The following is a 19,473-nucleotide window of genomic DNA, read 5'->3' on the forward strand; positions in this document are numbered from 1 at the left end:
ATATAAGTCTTCAACAGTCTGCTGCAGCTACCTCAAGTCAAAGGGTTTTTTGCTACAATGGTGAGGGTTTCTAATCAGGGAATTGGAGTGCACAAGATGGAGATCATTATAATTTCACGTAACAGAATTTTTGTGGTCTTTTACCTTCTTTTGTTCTCTTTAGCATATTAGAGAAAAAAGAGAGAAAGAGAGAGGGAAGAAAGTATTTATCATTAAAAAAAAATTGAAAGCCACATCCTGTAAAGTATGAAGGAGTTTGAAATGTCAGAATTAGGGTGGCCTATGCAATTTTATTTAGATACCTGCTTCATGTGCAATCTTTCAGTTGCATTGCAGTATAATATTTGTTTGGGGATAACTGAATAATACAGGTGACAAGATGGTGCCTAACACAAAAGACTGCAGAAAGAGTGAAAAGGAAGCCAATATAAGATTGTATCGGTTATCTTATTTACAGTATTTCTTAACTTTTGAATATTGGACTTTGGAACTGTATAAATTTAAACTTAATTTGTGTGGCTTTGATATTAATGGAGTACAATAAAATTAATTAAATTAAAAAAAATTAAAAGTACAACTAACTGATGTTTTAACCTTTTCAAGTTAAAGGCATAACATTTTATAGTTTAGATAGTATATTTGAAAGCAAATTTATTTTCACTCAAATCTCAAACCTGGACTTCTTAATGTGGACAATAATAATTCTGGATAACTTATTATTAACTTAGCAAATAATAACTGTTACACTTTTCTAAAGAGACATTATTCTCTATCCTTTCCCATTTAGTTCAGAATTACATTGCTGTGGTTTATATGTGAAAAGATGTTTTTTCACAGTCACATTGAAAGCTAGTTTCCTATTTCTTTCCTAATGTCCTCCCTGTTTATAATAATGTTGCAGTTGTAACTGACCTGCAGAAAGAAAGCAGTACCTGCTTAACACTACTGTAGACATAAAAAATGTTTTTATAGATTAAGTCTTCCTGGAGTTTGCTGGGCTCAAATCAAGTCCGTTAGTAAAATAAACAGAGAACTTAATACACTAGGAGGATATATTAAGTTATGTTCCTGCTTTCCTACAATAAACATGAAGCCTGGGGAACTGACTTTTCCTTTAACATGGTCGTAACAGAGCTTATCAAAATAATTGCAAAGGCCTTACAAGAAGAAATCTAAAAGGATATCTTTTTTACACAGCAGTAAGTGCATGGAGAGTTTAGTATTTAACAGGTTTTAATTCTGGCTCCTGCCTTTTCCAGTGCTTTTGCTTTAAGAGCTAGACTCAGCCAGAGCAGGTGAGAGTTTTCTTCAGAGTAGAACTACTAGATTAACAAGGTTTTAGTAAAGATTTTTTCATCTATTTGATGAAAAGTGGTTTTATTTCTATTGATTAAGATGTTAAAAAGCTTGAAAGCATTTGAGATGATGGGGCAAACTTGTGCTGTAACTGAGCATGGTCTCACTTCTTCAAGTCCTGCACAAGAAGTTAGGGAGAATTTTCCCAGGGAGGGGGTTGCAAGAGCAGTTCTTAGCTGTTGGAATTACTCCTCAATAGCAGGTATCTGGGTTTGCGGCTGCTGTTTTGTGGAATGTATTAGGGTTAAGGTTGCTCTCTGCTAATTTTAAAATGCTCTGTCATATCTTTTGTGTATTAATACATTGCTTCTCCACAGGGTGACCCTGGGCAGCCTGGGAATCATGGTTATCCTGGTCAGCCTGGTCCAGATGGTAAGCCTGTGAGTACTAAAAACTTAGTCATATATTGTAAATGCAAAACTAACAGGAGAAAAACATGTACCACTGATACCAGATTTTCAAATCTAGATGATTTTGTCTCCGTTCTTTGAAACTGTGAATGTAACAATTCTATGAATATGTTAATCATAGTATTTTTGTTTCAAGCCAAAATATTGTCAAAATGATAGCATGAGTTAAGCACTGTTGTAAAGCAGAGAACAGGCTATGAGTGCTCCTGTTGGTCTTTGCATCAGTTTGCAGTGGTTAAGTTATCACCTTCTGACCTTCAATCTTTACTGCTTAAGAATGTTAGGATTAGAAAGCACTTTAGGGCAGCTAAAATCCTGTCCATTTTCTGTTAGGGATTGCTTCTCATGTTTAAACTTGGTTCATTTAATTTCTTTTTAGGCTGCCTCAAGTAGTGCATCAAAATATGTAGACAGGCATGTACAATGTTAAAACTATAGATGTTTTGCCGTTCTAAACATTATGTATTAAAACATACATCATAAAAATACCTGTATTTTTCTCTCACCCTAGATTTTACTTCTCAAGCTGACATTCTATTAGTATGGATGGTAAAGACTGGAAGAAAGTAGATGAATAACATATGTCCCTAAAATAAAAATGACAGATTTGGCAATGGCTTGTTTGGTCTTCATGGTTAACATTTTTTATTGTTACTATTACTATAAAATAGTAATAAAAGCAAATAAATATATAAAAATAGCCTAAGGTTTCATTAAAAAAATATATTAGATCTCTGAATCTAATTTGAAGCCTCTAAGATATTAACAGCCAAACTTCTCTGTTGAGTAAGGTTTTATTAAGAGCCTGCAGTCTCTGTATCACCAAAGTGGTGGTGTGCACATGCCTATGGTGTGTGAAGAGAAGTCAGGCCAAAAGGTGGGAGACTTGACCACCCATGTTTCTTTTCTAAGAATGTGGACTCTGATGTTGCTTACTGTTCATTAGAAGCTATTTTACTTATATTTTTTAAAAAAAAAAGCAAAAGGAAAAAGTAAAAGACAGTTGGGAGCATTAAAAATAATTTGCTTCTGTAAAGAGAATAATTTCTCTGCTTGGATGCCAAAAGCAGGAAAAGAAAAGTGCTTGCACATACTAGAAATTGTTAATTCATTGTAACTTTTCATTCTTATTGTGAGGACTGAATTTTATGGTTGAGTCCTTACATTGTAGTGTTATTTTGAAATCTCCGTGGTGAAGTAGAAGAGAAGGTAAGCATCATGTCTTGAAATCCACAGAAAATACAATTAGGGGGGAGTCCCAAATACTCTTGAGAATAAAAATATAAGAAGATGTCCCAAAGCATTAGAAAAAATAAGTAGATGAGTGCAGAGAAGACAAAATCATTTATGAAAGAAAGATTGGGTTATGGACTAGGGAACTAATAGTCTCTGGGTTTGGTTGAGACTTGGAAGGGATAGTAAGTTATTTTGAGCCATTTTGGTCCACACTTGACACACTAGAGAGATTTCAGAGAAGAGCAACAAAGGGCTGGATTGGAACTTCTAAATTCACTCTTTTAGTAATTTTTCTGTCCTGTAGAAAGATTACTGACGATATTGTAACTAATCACAAGTCTTTCCCAAATCTGCCCTTGCGTATCGATTTTAGTACCTCTAGCATGTTAATCCTACTGAAGAGGCACTACCCACCAACTTCGATGTCTTCATAAAAACATCTAACATTCTAGTTTTGTTAAGAATTTTTAATACTAGTAATACATAGCATTTCTCTGTCAGCTAAAGATGGAAACAGTGAAATTGATACTTACTTGGAAGTGTGTATGCTGTAAGGGTAATAAATATTACCAGTTACAAAGAGAAAACTCCATGCTACACATTATAAAAGGTTCACGTTTCTATTTTGTTGCTTAGTTACATGTTGGCGTTTTCATAGGGATAGCAGCTGGTTCATTTAACTCTGGTGATTCCTTTTGGAAGCTGAGTTAGTTTGATAGGAAAAAAATAGGCACTGAAAAGAAATTCAGTTGTTTCTAAAAATTGAAAATTCCTCTGTTTTAAAATATGGGACTTGGTATATTGAAACCTGGCCGTGGTAGCCCTGAGGGCCCAGGAGAGCAGTAAGTACATTAATTTTTCAGTAGTTCCACAAGCAAAGATTCTCATTTTTCCTGTGATACAAAAACATTTTTAAACTTCTGCTTTTGTCTTAGGCAGCTTTTGATAGCTATTATCTTCAAAGTGTTTTGGAACTAGAAATACAGAAAACAATCTGAATTGAAAGTGTGTCGTGGTTTAACCCCAGCCAGCAACTAAGCACCACACAAATGCTCACTCACTCCCCCCCACCCAGTGGGATGGGAGAGAAAATCAGGAAAAGAAGTAAAACTCGTGGGTTGAGATAAGAACAGAATAGAACAGAAAAGAAACTAATAATGATAATTATAACACTAATAAAATGACAGCAGTAATAATAAAAGGATTGGAATATACAAATGATGTGCAGGACAATTGCTCACCACCCGCTGATCGATGCCCAGTTAACCCCCGAGCGGTGATCTCCCACCCTCACCGCCCCCCAGTTTCTTTACTAGATGTGACGTCACATGGTATGGAAGACCCTGTTGGCCACTTTGGGTCAGGTGCCCTGGCTGTGTCCTGTGCCAACTTCTTGTGCTCCTCCAGCTTTCTCGCTGGCTGGGCATGAGAAGCTGAAAAAATCCTTGACTTTAGACTAAAAACTACTTAGCAACAACTGAAAACATCAGTGTTATCAACATTCTTCTCATACTGAACCCAAAACACAGCACTGTACCAGCTACTAGGAAGACAATCAACTCTATCCCAGCTGAAACCAGGACAAAGTGTCAGTACTATAAAATACTACCTTGTAGTTCCAGACCGTCATGAAAATAGAGGTTTTAAAATAGGAATGGGTGGAATCTGAGCTGGGGAAGTGTGATCTAATCAGAATGACTTTTCAGTTGATTATTGATGGTGCTTAAACATCTGAAGAGCAGTCCTGTTCTTCTGTACAAAGACAATTCTACAAACTGTCTCAACCCGGAGTTGCATGGGAGAATGTGTCCATCACAGTTTGACAATGCTGGTGGCTAGAAGTAGACTTGCAGTATGGATAAGCATAGCAGAGCTGTCTTTAATCCAGCTAACTCCAATGTTTTGAAAAATAAAGTGACATTGTGTGAGCTTTAGTGAAGCCAGACTGGACTGGATATTGGTAGGGAACTGTCAGTTTCTTTTCTGTCTTTTAAAAAATAGATTTAAGCCTTTATTTCTGAAGTGTCCACTTAGCTGCAGCAGTATTGTTTTAGAAACATTTTGCTATGACTTTTTCATAGTTTTATTAACAGGTTTCCAATTCAATGCTATATATCTTCCCATAAGCACTGAAATTCGTAACAGTGTGAATCATGAAGGAAAAATAAATCGATACTGTAGTCTTTCTGTAATTTTATAATCTGGCAGTTATGTTTTTTTTCCTGCAAGTGAGTCATAACGTGCATAGATGGACATTCTCTGAACATAAAAAAGTTTATCAAAAACATCCCAGACAATTAGAAGAGAACCAGAAAGCCCCACTAAAGGAGAAATGTTACCATTTTGCTGAACTGAAGTTCTTGTTATTTGAAGTGCTTACAGTTAATTCCTATAGCTTTATTAACTAATTTTTTTGAAATACCAGCTGTAGCTTTTTGCACTTGTTCTTTGCAAGGACATAATTGCAAACGTATTAGATCATCTGCAGCTCTGGCCAGTACGTTATTGTTCCTTACCATAGATTCTTGAGTGCTTTCCAGGCTAGCTTTTAGCCATGAACGATGGGAGACCCTTTAGATACACTGTGCAGGAAAACAGATTCCTTTCTCTGTCTTTTTGTTTCTGTTTTACTTATTTATTTGCTAATATGACTTGCATGTTTTCTGTGCTGTCAGTGATTTTCCTTGTTTGAGATAACTTTGCTCATATGAATCGTTTTAGCTGTATCCCCTGGGGAACTCTGAAAAGCAAGCTCTTAATTCAGACAGCACAACAGGCTTACAGGTAGTTGTGTAGTCAGTGTTGTTTAATCAAATGGCTCTTGCATGAAAAGCTTTTCCTGGAAAGTCAGTCTTTTCTGTTCCCAAACACATTTTTATGTTCTTCTCTAAAGTTATTCCAGCATGCCTATCTGGTATTCATTTTCTTGGAACAGTATAACTGGTCAACAAATTGTTTCTTCATCTGAGAAAGGTTTTAGGCATGCATTTATATTACTATATGTAACTGATTTTAAAAGTAAACATCAAAGAAAATTTAGTTTATTGTTTGTGGGCTGGCTAGATTGTTGTAAGATAGTTTTAGTCCAGAAAAATTCAAAACAATTCCCGTGAATATATTCAATGTTACCAGAAAATAATTATTCACCTGGTGTTACACAGTAAAATTGTTTGCTGTAATATTTGGGGAAGTGAACATAAGTTTGACTCATTTTCAGTCATTCTTTAATTATTTTTTAAATCGTTTTGTTTATATGTTCTTTGGTTTTTCCCTTTATTTGCCACCTCTATTTATTTTCCATACTCTGATACATACAGAAAAGATCAGTTGAAGTAACTGGAGAAAAGCACAAAAGCGAGAAGCATAATAAGTAATGAAAATACATTTTTTTCAATCAAAAATGTCATTCAGGACCTGAAATGATTAAATTGTCTTGTCAGGAGAAATAGCACTGGTAAATAAGCACAAGGGTAAAAATAGTATTTGAATCTCAACTGGAACTCATTTTAATGGACATTATTCATCAGAAAGAAGCAGATGGAGTGCTTGCTGGCCCTGAGAATGCTCAGCAGCCTGACTGTGTGGTCACAAAGCTATTTTTTATTCCAAAAAGGGTATTTTATATGTACTGGGGAAAAATTCAAGTTAAGGGGAAAAATAAATGAACAGAGTCTATGCAGTGATCACTTGTGTTTAATAGAGGTGATAGGTTATCAGTCTGCTGAGAGAAATGAAAAAATACACTTATTTGTCAATTCTGAACTTTGAAGTGCACAGCTGGCAAATCTGGACAATTTTCCAGTATTCCATCTAGTTTCATTCATGAAAGTTTGGAACCATTTGCCTTGTCTTTACCGTGTCCACAAGCAATAAGCAGTTTAAAGGTGAGACTGACTTTACTGATGTACCTAGATACAGAGTTCATAAGGTATCAAAAGCCTCACATAGTAAGTAATTTTTGACCATTCCAATATTTCTTTGTAAAAAAACTATAGAACATTATTACAGCTGTACTACCTAGAGTTTAATAATATTTGGTGACCAACTGAAGGCCAAATCTTTCATGATGAACTTAGTATAATGGCAATGGCCAGCTATTTCAGCAGTACTTTTGGAATAAAAATGGGTAGTAGTTTCATGTATACATAGGATTACCTGTGCTATTGGATTGTTTGCCTGGGGATTTAGGTTGATATAAACTCTGCAGCTACTTTTCTCGCAAAACCTTCACAGACATAGTTGGTAATTCAGCTGTAAAATGCTTCTCTCAATTCCAGAAAGATATATATTCCTCAGTAATACTGTGACCTTGTTATTCTTAGAGCAAATATGTTTGCTCCATTCTGACTAATACAGTCATGTAGCGGCTTCACTGAGACCTACTACATTGAAATCAGGGTGATGCCTGATGCTGACTTGTGTTGCATACAGCTGTACATTTCAACCAAAAGACCATATGACTATCTTCAGCAGTGGCCAAGGGCAGATGATAAGGATGAACATCTATGCAGCAAGCAGGAAGTCATACTCCCTTGGTACATCATCCCATCTCCCAGAATTCTGAAGCTCAGGAACTTTTAAAGCTGGACTTATGACCTTTTATTTAATAATCTTGATGGATTTTTTTTTTTCCTTTGTGGTATTTGAACCCAGAACATCATGCTCAGGTAAAATATATTGCTAGTGGCCCTGAGCTATGGAAGCCTTGGCAGATGACAGAGTAGCCAATGAAAGGAAGTGTAATCAGATGGAGAAATAATTAAACAGGCTAAAACAAAATGGAGAGGAAAAAAAAGCAACAGACAAGGCAACAAAAACTCTTTTCTGTACTTTTCCCATAATAATGTTCATGTGTTTACAAATCTTTGATCAGGAGTCACCCCCAAATTTATGTTGGAGGGTAAAAGCTGCATTTAGTTACCTTTGTGATCTAATGCTGGATCTGTCCGTCATTTTCATGTTTTGGTATGTGTAGACAGAGAGGCTTCACTGCAGAGACAGTTCTGGTAGCCTGCAGAAGCAGGTGCCACGAGAAGTCCCTCTACAGGGCCATGCTTATTTAACAGAGGGAGGAGAGAGGAGATGACAATTGTTGTGAGCTTCTGAGTTACCACTGCTTAAGAAAGTCCCAGAGAAAGGAGTAAGGCACAGGCTTCAAACCGACCTGCTAGAGAGGGCCACCTGACTGATCCACGTGTCCGAAGGGGAAGGAAAAAGAGAAGCAGTAGGCAGATGAATACAGGCATAGTGAGGTGTGAGGGAAGGTTGTTTGAGGAAGGGATGGGAAAAAAAGCTCCTTGAGAAAAGGAGGAGGAAGGACCTGAGGCAAAAACATTAGATGATAACTTCTCAGAAAAAGGCTAAACCACTTAATTAAAATAACTCAAGTACTTTCTAACATTTCTCTTGCCTTGCAGAATTTTAGTTACTGATATTCCCAGTGATGGAGAATGTCATAGCATGACTGCAGATTTGAGTGTGGGCATGGATACATGCCTGAATAGCTAGTAGAATTTCTGTGCTTTAAGATATAATGTATTTTATGAAAAGGGTTTGAAAACTTGTAATGCTTTAGATAATTGTGCTTCAAATGTACTAAATATTTACCACAAGAGACTTCCACAAGAGGTCCACAGACCTCTGTCAGGATGTTTTTCTAACATTAAGTTAAATTTTTCTTTTGCAGTTGAATTCCATTGTGCTTAGTTACATCACCCTAAATAGTTCTGTTTACTTAGTGTTTACAGTCCTTAAATATCTTTAGACTGTTACTGTTGATTCTTGGTTATTTCCTAGCCAAATTGAGCTTGTTTACTTCTCCCTCGTCTTTCCCAAGCAGTCCTGTTGTCATGCCTTTGTCATTTATGTTGTTCAGTGACTCCAGAAGCTTTTCAGTAAGGAAGTGTGCAGTGCAGTTGTCATTGCCTTAACAGTGCATCCTCTATTTTTAATTTATACTTGTCTGATGTGATATACCTATGAATGCTGTCTGAACTTTTGTCCTTTAGGCATGCAAGTGCATTGAAGATATACTTCTGAGGTTTACTCTGCTATTGCACCTAAAAGTTCTTTGGAATTAATACTTGTCATATGTCCTTCTTGCTCAATTTTTTCCCTTACAGGTAAACTACCTTTCATTTTCCAGCAAGGCTCTTAATTCACTGATGATGACAGTATTGCTAATTTGTCTGTGTCCTTTATGTAAGTTCTTTGGCCTAAGAAGTCTGTTCAACTTTTTCCCTTTAAAATTATTTGTAAATTATTGCCATTTTCTTTAAATTCCAAAGTTACATTTTATCTGTGATTTTTTTAAATACCCAGCCATCTGATACAAAGCTAAGCATCTCAGTGTCTTGCTCTTTATCATTTTGCCATTACAGATTTTCAGGCACCAGAAATTTATCAGTACTGTTCCCACCCACAACAAATTGAGAGGGAGATTTTTTATAATCCTGATAGCAGTTGGACTGATGTAAAATAATGAATGAGAATGTAAACAAAGTGCTGTGGAGTAGTGCTGATTGACAACACTGATGAAACATCAATGGGATTCAGTTTAAGACACCTACATTTAGTGTTTACATGTGTACAGAGATGCTGGGTGTCTAAATTCCCATATTAGTCAACAGATGTTTAACTAATATACCCCAAGAGGTATGGGATTCTTATGCTGTAAGGTATTTTGTCTTGCCCACGCTGCTGTTTCAAAAGGATAAATGAATCCCAATTATTTTGTGCCACTATCTTCTAACGCTGCTTGTGTGTCTAGGGAATCTCAAAAGGCAGGAGCTGCCTATGTTTAGGCAACTGGATTCAAAACTGAGCATCAAATTCAGAGTTAGCTATAATACTTTGCACACCATTTGTGTGTATTCTGAAAAGTTCATGAGAGAAGACCAAGTCCAAATAAAAAGAATTCTTTTTGGTAGCAAATTTAGTGCTTTCACCTTATTTGAAAGTGAACCTTCAGTCCTGAACTTGTCTGTGTCAATTGAAATGGGAATTTTCACTTCTGTCCCTTTTACATAAAATGTCAGCTATGGGACAGCTGTTCTTCAAGCACATGTATGTATGTCACACATGTATTCCTACTGAGAGCTTTGAGGTCAGGGAAAGAGGACTTGAACTGACTTTAGCGCAAAAAAATTGTAGGCATTAGCATATGGTTTGATGATCTGTACTGCAGGAGGGGTAGTGATACAAAGACATGCTCAGTTTTTATGAAGGCCTTTTTTCGTAATTTATAGGAGGTGTTTTTAACTTGTCCACATTGCTACATTATTTGTACCAGACAGTGATTCTCATTTTTGTGACTTTCTGTGAATTTCCTTTTGAATCTTCTCTGTCTGGCTTTCCATTAAACAAACACACTGACAATGTGTTTGATTTGCTTTGAAATTACATTACAAGATCTAGCTCTGAGCTAAATATGCAGTTTTGTAAGCTGAAGACTCTTCTGCAATCCTCCATTCATCTCGTGAATTCTGAAATTCAGTTCAGCCAGGAAATTGTCCTCCTCTACTTCTTCCCCTACTCAGTTAAAAGGAGAAGGAAGGGAAATTGCATTTGAGGGATCTAAAATGTGAAATAAAGTTTTATTTATATAGAATTATATCCTACAGGAACTCATACAAACTTTTTGCTTTTTTTTGAGAAGAAATAAAAAGATAAACTTTTAAAAATATTTTTTGGCTTGGTGAATTGTTTCAGCTACCCACGAGGCCTGTAAGCAATCTGGGGATGCTACACCATTTACAGTTAAAGCTGATTTTGCTAGAACTGTCTTGAGTATTAAGACTGAAATGCTTGATAAAAGATCCATGTATGACAGAGACCTAGAATTCTGTTTACTTCTGTACTAAACATTACCAGCTGGCTCATCGGGCATCTGCTCAAATGTCTTTTGGGAAGAGGGCACAGCAAGTACTTTCTTGTATCTAACCCAGCAAATAATTTTAGCTCTGTTTATTATTCCCAGTAAGCTCTGACTGATTTAAAGAAGAAATCAGACATACACATTGCCTGCCTTGTATTGAAAAGGTTCTATTAGCTCCTTTTTACCAATGTGGAAATACCCCATTAAATTTTATGCTAAATTTTGAAGACTGAAACTCATTAAGAGATAGGATTATTAGTCCTTTCAGTTCAAATCAAGATCAAATTCTGGGTATTTGAAATTGGATAGTACATTTTATGGGATTTATCAAACTGAGTTTGGGCTGCCTGTTGAAAAGTCAGAGCCAAATAGCCTCAGAGTTTTAGAGGACAATTTCTGTTCTTGTTTTCTATATTTCTCAAAAAAAACCCCATTTTGTAGCTCATTTTGTCCATTGGAATGATGTGTTTTTAATCGAGCTAGGTAAAATTCCTGTTCTTCAGTTACTTGCCTCTGTTAAAGGATCCTTCTAAAGCACTTGTTAATTTGAATAAAAATTTGGTATCTTTGCTGTACTTGTACAACCCAATCTACCAAAACACCTCAGGCCTATGTTCTGGGTTCTGTAAAAGTTCTCTTGTTGCACCAATGTTGATTTCTAGTAAAGCATTCCTGAGATTCTCTTTTCAAATTATGTATTATTTAGTATTTCTTTTCGTAGTCCCAGTCATTCAAATTATTTTTTTTATTTGCATAGCCTGTTATATACCTTCAGGTTTGTAGATAAGTGCTTCGCATTGAGAATGGAATATTATAAATAATATTATAAAACTAGCTGCATAATGTATTAGAACATGTCTTGTTTGTTAAAGCTTATTCCTGTAACTGGAAATAAGCCTTTAAAAGTGCTGGCATTTTTCAGCTATTTTTCTTGAGAGAGAGGAAAAAACAGCCTCTACCTATGTGGGTTAATTTGTTCTTTTTTTCTTCCCAATGGGGAATAAAACAATATGTTTGTAACATTCTCATGAAACAATTCTAGAATAACGGATTTTAGCATAAAGTCTGGAGGCTGCAAGATTCAGATGCAGAGATGAAAGCTTCTGAAAGCTGACGTCTAAATCTTAAATGTGTGATTGTGGTAGCAGTTACTAAAATTTGTGACTTAAAATGACAGGGTCGTGACAACAGTTCTCTAGTAACCAGGAGGATTGTTTTTTCCTGAAATCGGTGTTTGGAAATTTGTAAATATAACTTACGAAGAGTCACAAGTCTTTGTTTCTTTTCTGAAGGGATATCAGGGATCGGCAGGAAATCCAGGTATCCCAGGAACTCCAGGGGTTCAAGTAAGTTTCTGTTTCATTCCTACAATTTGAAAATCTGAGGCAAATCCCACCAACTCTCTCCTAATATTCATTGTTTGTCATTGAGAGTGGAGGTATGAGGATTGAAAAGGGCTCAAGGAATGGCATGAAGTCAGGGGCCGTCCTTGGGTGAATCGCTTTGGAACTCACACGGCTTTGGGCCTTGTAGGTAGGCTGAAAATGAGACTGCAAATCTAATTGCTGGGTAAGCCCTGTTGGAGCAAGTCTTAGCTGGGGCTTAGACATTTTCATCATGATCCAGGAGTCAATCAGTAACAGCGATCTGAAGCCTTGTCACGGTGGTTGATTACCCACAATTCACATGTCCAAAAGAAGGTTTCAGATAAAGCCAGGATGGATGGAGGAGAATTCTTTTCCTTTCTTCATTAATTTAGTAGCCCTTACTGGGACAGTTATTGGAAACTAGTGCTGTATTCAACTTGTGCCATGATCCAGTCTGGCTGGATAGTCAAAGATTTATTAATTTGTTGAATTAAATATCTGAGTGCATGCTGGGGCCAAGAGCGAGCCTGCAACATGGCATATTGTGAAGGCTGTCTGAAGGACATCTGGAAGGAAGGGAACATCTCTGGACTAGTACGGACTGTGTGATGTTCTTTTTTTCTGGGGTAGTCCTTGGTTAGAGCAAAGAATTGTTTTGGTGTTCCCCAGTCATGTGTTATGGTAGTGTGCCATATTCATACATGCTGGATACATTTCATGCTTGGTTCTGCTTTTGTATTCAGTTACCAAAATGTTGTGATCAGCCAGCTGACACATCAGTCCCTGGGTCACGTTGTATTACATTTCTGTGTCTCATTCTGTATCAGATTGTATTAATATTTGAGCTGGTTTTCATTTTTTCTCTCTTAGGGACCACGTGGCTTTCCAGGTATCAAAGGAGAGCCAGGGAAAGATGGGGCTAAGGTAAAAATAAAAAAAAGTGTAATAGGTAAAAACATTTTACTCTTACCATTTATCATTTTTGGTTGTACAGTTAACAGTATCAATATTTTCATATGAGGCTTCTGTGAGAATTGTTTACTAAAAAGCTAATAAAGAACGAATAAGAATCCTAAATTTAGAATGTTACTTCATAACACTGGTTATACCTGGTCAGCTTTATTCAATAAAGTTTATATAGGCTTTAACACTGCCAGTAACACCTTTATTGCACTAAATAATATATATTTAGAAAGCATATCTAAATATGGCTACCTGGAAGCACAGTATGAACATCTGTCAGAATTGTTTCTTTCTATCTCTTTTCACCCTTTTTGTCTTTAAGTGAGCACCCAGATGAGCTAGGTAGGAATTTTTGGATGGCACTTTTTATCAGAAAACACTGACTAATTGAAACCAAAGCTTTTTGTGGAAAAATTCTAGCTGGGGTAGCCAGTAGATTGGAGCTGCAGACAGATGTGGAAGCTTATATATAACTACCTCCTGGTAATCAGGATAAATTTGAATCTGGATCTGCTGTATATGCAGTGAATAAACTAGCCATTGGCTATTGGCAAGTCTCACTGATATGTAAATATCTGTGTCTACCCTTCTCTCACACTTTTGTCCTGTGTTTTTAGAAGAGTTCTAAGTTCATTGTGATAAAAATGTGTTTTGCTTTATTAAAACGTCAAAGCTTTTTTTGTGAAACAAACACTTGTTTTCCAAACAGATTTTACTGTAGAATTTCCTTCTTCTGAAGTTCCCAATATTAAAAGCATGTCCTTAAATTCATTACTGTTCAGCAGAATTCTTAAATGCATTATTAGAGCTGAAAAATGTGCTTGTGTTCTGTGTTTAGGCATCTTAATCTAATTGCTCTTAGACGTTAATCTAATTGATCAGTCAGTATTGGGCCATGTGCAGAAATTAAGATACTGATGATGAAAAAATATTCTCCTGGCAGTGCAGGGTTGTGACAGATAGAATATTTCCTAAAGCTCCGTCCAGCCTTGTTTAAGATGTGCCAAGAAATAGGGCTTTCACCACCGTTCTGGAAAACTTCTTCCATTGTAAAATAAGTCTTGCCATGAGAATTTTTTTCCTGATGATTCATTCCAAATTTTCATCTCTTAATTTCATCCCATTACTTGTAAAGTTTCTGTAGCAACTAATTTAAAACTGTTTCCATTGCCAAGTGCTTTAGTTTATCCAATAATTGAATCACCACTTCTAAGCAGAAATCAAGGCTCCATTCTTTTTCATTAAGAAGTAATGGATGCACGAAGTGTTTATTTTATAAGCTTTGCTGATTTTTTGAACTCCCTTCTATTGCCTTTTTTCAATACTTATTTGTTGAGAGATATTTTGATAGCATTAACCCACAAGCTATCATTCCTGTGGTCATGTTCTTGTCTTCTGAAATATGTAACAGATCTCTCCAAATCTGCTTAGACATGAATGGTTTTGATAAATACCACTGAGGTATGTTTTCTTTTACCCTTTGTCTTAGAAATTGAAATATTGTATAAAATAGCTTCCTGAGCATAATTTACTATTCCTCCATTACGACTGAAATAAATTAAACAAATTGAAATATATTGCTCAATATAAAGTTAGATATTAACAGAGAGAAGACATTGTGATTGTTCAGAAATGATTTGGTGATTGGCTCTTTGTCCTGAGTGAAGTAGATCCTGTCTACTGGAACAAGCAACTAAGCTTGTTTCTATTGTTTCAAGTCAGGTAGTGCAAAGTTATAATTTAGCCTTTTCTTGTAACTGTTCAAGGGAACTCACAGACAAATTGTCAGGTAAATATCTTCCGTATCAGTAGCAAAAGTTCTGGAATTCCTGATATCTGACACCTGCGAGGACAATAAAAAGAACCGATGTTTTGGCTTGTGTTCAGTTGCCAAGTGCTTTCACCTAAGTGGATTCTTTCTTCCACTGAAATAAGAAATCATTTGTCAAAGTGTGAAAGTTGTTTTATCAGTGTATTTTGGTTTCATTTTGTTTATTTTTTAGAGAAAGTACTTAATACCGTATTTTTTAATACTTCACTCATCCAGAGTAAGCTGATGAGAAATTTGATAAGGTCGATAGGTCTTTGATATTTGCAGTAAGAGGTAGGAGCAAAGCCATCCCAGATTTAGGGAATTTCCTTATTCTTCGGGAATTAGGAATGGATGGTAATCACAGCTCCTGCAGAGATATTCAAAGCTCTTTTCAAAGACGTTTTTCCTCTTGTCAAAGCTAAATTGCTACTTTTGAACCTCCATAAGCTTTATTGAGAGATTACAGTAAAATTTATTGTAAAAAAATCAGTGATTATTTTTTTTCTTTTATGTATTGAATCTTGTTTGAAGATCAACAAACTCTCATCAGTCAGCATACTAATGTTATGTAGTTGATATGGTGATATATAACATATTTCCACTATTTGTTATCATTAAGAATATGAATGTTATTATAATACACTACTACTATTTTAGACATAAGGATTTAAAATATGTTTGCTCTTTTAGGGTGACCGTGGGCTACCGGGTTTTCCTGGATTACATGGGATGCCAGCAGCAAAGGTTGTAAATAAATATTTCTTGTTACAATATTCATGTGTTTCAGCTTGCTCTAATTTAAAGGAAAAATAAGTTTATATACAATAGGATATCAGTTCATTTGATGAACTACATAAAATGAATTAGATATGATGCTGAAATTGAAGGAAGATACATGCCATAGGACTTCATTACATACATATCAAGCAATGGAAACCACCTGTTTTTTTTTTTCATTTTTATTCTGTTCTATGGGATTCTATATTAATTACTTTGAACTTTGATTTTACTACTACTTAGAACCTTCTTCATCACAAAAACCATGTCAAAAAAATAAAAATAGTTATACAATTTTCTTGAAATCATTCAATTTGAGTGATAGCATTTTGAAGGATAGTTCTGGTCTAAACCAATGAGTTTATTTCACATTTATGTTCCTGAAAACATCATCAACCATATTTTTTGCTCCTTTGTGTTAGTACTTAACTGAATTTACTTCTTAGTTTTTCCAAATTTGTGTTTTAAACTTTTCAAATCAGGTCTTCAGAAGAGTGCAGCGCTTTTCAAAGAGCTGAATTTTCACTTAGGTACCTACCTATATTGAAGCAACCAGAAAGTCAAAGTGCCTTCCATTGAAAATAGAAGCATTAAGCCTGTGAGCTGTGATTGTCTCAGGAGCTGTGTTGGACATTCTGGACTTCTCCCCTAGGAGAGCTTGGAAAATTCAAGATTTGCATTTACTGTCTTGAGCATACTGTTTTATATCAGATGGAGCTCTTTGCCTGCTTCATTTTATGTCTGCTATACATGTATACTTTGTATATATATCTGTATATAACTACTTCTATTTTAAAAATTAACTCATTCACACACATTTTGTCTAGGGAGAAAAGGGTCCTAAAGGAGATCAGGGAGTGCCAGGAATATATGGAAAAAAGGCAAGTAAATTTATAATCATAAAATAAAGCAAAATGTTATTGGTATCTGTGGTGGGGTGACCTTGGCTGGCTGCCTGATGCCCCCCCAGCCACTCTGTTTTTTCCCCTCCTCAACAGTACAGGGGGAGAAAATAAGATGGAAAAACTTGTGGGTGCAGATAAGGACAAGGACATCACCTACCAATTACTGTCATGGGCAAAACAGACTCGACTTGGGGAAAATTGACTTAATTTATTGCCAACTAAAATAGGTTTGGATAGAGGGAAACAAAGACAAAAACCAGAATACCTTCCCCTCCCCATGCTTTTCCCTAGTCTCAACTTCACTCCTTCATGATATGGGGAATGGGGAGCAGGGTGGGATGGTCAGTCCATAACAGTTCCTCCCTGCTCTCCTTCCTCCTCACACTTCTCTCCTACTCCGGCATGCGTCCTTCCCACAGGCTGCAGTCCTTGAGGATAAACATGCTCCTGCATGAGGTCTCCATGCGCTGCAGCTTGGCTACCACAGCTCCACCATGGTCTTCTCCACAGGCTGCAGGAGAATCTCTGCTCTGGCACCTGGAGCACCTCCCCCCTCTCCTTCTTCACTGACCTTGGTGTCCGCAGGGTTGTTTCTCTCACTTTTTTCCTCACTCCTTACTTTGCCTGTGTCACGTTTTTGCCCTTTCTTAAATATATTTTCCCCAAGGCACCCCCACCTTGTCTGTGGGGCTGAGCAGTGCCCTGCGGTGGGTGGGTTGGAACCGGCTGGAACCGGCTGTGTCCAGCTTGGGGCAGCCCCGGCCGCTCCTCACAGAGGCCGCCCTGCAGCCCCCCCTGCCAGCGCCTGGGCACCTGCACCCAATGAAATATAATTTATATTTTTATAATAGGTGTATTCACAGAGAATTTAATTCTGCAGTCCTAACTCGGAAAAATTTCCACTGAAGTTACTGGATATACTTATGTCTAGTAATAGTAAATTCATACTCTGCTTATTTGGATATTTTGAGAACTCTCTTCATCCTTCTGTTAATGGATCAATGTAATTTATTTTAACATGGCACAAAACGCTTATAAATATATTTGTTGCATATATGTCTATGCCTTTAATGTGGGGTATATGTAATAATTATATTGCAAAGAAGTCTGTGCTTTTTAATACATAGAAATGTACATGAAACATACAACCAAACGGGGAAGAGGGACCGGAGTAAGGGCAGTGAGGAGAGGACCACATGAGTGGAGTGAGACTGATAGTGGCCTGGAAGAATGATGTTGTTTTAATCTGTAATTTATAGAAAGCAGGGTGTGCTTGTATGTAAATATTTATATTTCAGAGAGCGTATTTTGGTCATCCACTGTTAACAGTTATATTTTCACCTGTCTTTATGTTTTCTTCATGTATTTACTGGACTAGAGTTTTAAGCAATTTGAAAGAGGGTCTGTGTTCACATTTCTACATTTTAGAACTTATTTAAGTTTCTGTATCGGGGGTAGTTAGTAGTTGACTGCTGCCTGTGTTACAAAAGAAACAGTTCTTCCATACGTTTTCAAAATAACATACATGAATTATGGGTTAAATGTACTGAATTTGCAGCATAAACATTGAGCACTACTTACTTTTCATTGCTGTATTTCTCAGGGTTCAAAAGGAGAGAAAGGTGATACAGGGTTTCCAGGAATGCCTGGGCGATCCGTAAGTTTTGTGAAGACAATTTGCCTTTAACTTTTTCTTGTTAATTCACCTACTGATGACTGTTAACTGTTGCCACAGGGAGACCCTGGCAGAAGTGGGAAAGATGGATTACCAGGAAGTCCTGGTTTCAAGGTATGTACGAATGTATATTCATATCTTGCCAAAGTCTTCAATAGCATTGCTACTGGTCTAAATATACCCAGTTAATTCTGTGGAGAATTACTGGCAATTAAAATAATGTGTGTTACTGGGAAATGCCAAAGTCGACTGCGGTCAATGGGCGGACTTCATTGATTTCAGTTGGTTTGTGAGCAGGGGCAATGCTTTTATTAAGACTGTTAGTGATCACCAGAGATTGTTTATACTTTGTCTCCCTTATCCTGTTTGTATTTCTCTAACTCTGAATCTGTCAATGAAATTTATATGCAGGCATACACTGCAGAGCATACCTGTTGTGTACAGTTAAGAAGGAAGTAATCTATTATTATTGCTTTTGAAGGGAGCTGGGTGAAAGTTAGGGGAAAAAAACTTAAGTATTGGATTCATGTTTATGTTTGCATTCTCTTCATTGTGCAATGCTCTTTAATTTAGAACAGTTTTTCAAGTAGACTAAGTATGTCTACTGTAAAAAAGACTACAGGATCTGGTATTTCTCTAATATATTGCACTCTGTGAGCTCGCTGGACGTTTTGTTTACCCAGTTGTTTGCACTGTTCTAATTTCTGAAAAGATGGACTTTAGCAGTATCAGTTTTAAGTTCACAGGAAATAATTTTTATTAATATGCAATGTAAATGTTCAGTTGAATTGATCTAAAGAAGCCTTTCAACAGCAACTTTGTTCCTACAGTATTTTTCTTAATAATAATAAAGTGACCTAGGGCCGCTCAAGATGAATGTTCCTTCAGTGTCCAAAAATGCAAGTGTACTTTTAAGTGTACTTTTCTAAATGCCTGTTACTGTAGTTCGAGATCTGGGTCTTTCCTCCATTTTGTGACCATGCTTGTCTACAGCAGTTGGGGATACCATGGCATATCTGTGACATCTGCTGCAGCAGCGAGATATGACACAAGACCTATGAGAGACCTAAGCCCTTCCAGGCAGCAGCTGCCAAC

The 19,473-nt window shown here is 36.5% G+C and overlaps 1 protein-coding gene across 1 annotated transcript in view; it reads left to right on the forward strand.

Annotated features, from left to right (window-relative positions):
* Positions 1 to 19,473, forward strand: part of COL21A1 (collagen type XXI alpha 1 chain) — a 113,143-nt gene that overhangs the window by 42,708 nt on the left and 50,962 nt on the right. The window contains exons 10-16 of the mRNA XM_049818671.1: positions 1,674 to 1,736; positions 12,171 to 12,224; positions 13,116 to 13,169; positions 15,712 to 15,765; positions 16,626 to 16,679; positions 18,307 to 18,360; positions 18,439 to 18,492. Coding sequence (XP_049674628.1) covers positions 1,674 to 1,736; positions 12,171 to 12,224; positions 13,116 to 13,169; positions 15,712 to 15,765; positions 16,626 to 16,679; positions 18,307 to 18,360; positions 18,439 to 18,492 — 387 coding nt within the window. The remainder of the gene's footprint in view (positions 1 to 1,673; positions 1,737 to 12,170; positions 12,225 to 13,115; positions 13,170 to 15,711; positions 15,766 to 16,625; positions 16,680 to 18,306; positions 18,361 to 18,438; positions 18,493 to 19,473) is intronic.

This window comes from Accipiter gentilis, chromosome 16, assembly GCF_929443795.1.
Source record: "Accipiter gentilis chromosome 16, bAccGen1.1, whole genome shotgun sequence".
Classification (NCBI taxonomy): domain Eukaryota; kingdom Metazoa; phylum Chordata; class Aves; order Accipitriformes; family Accipitridae; genus Astur; species Astur gentilis.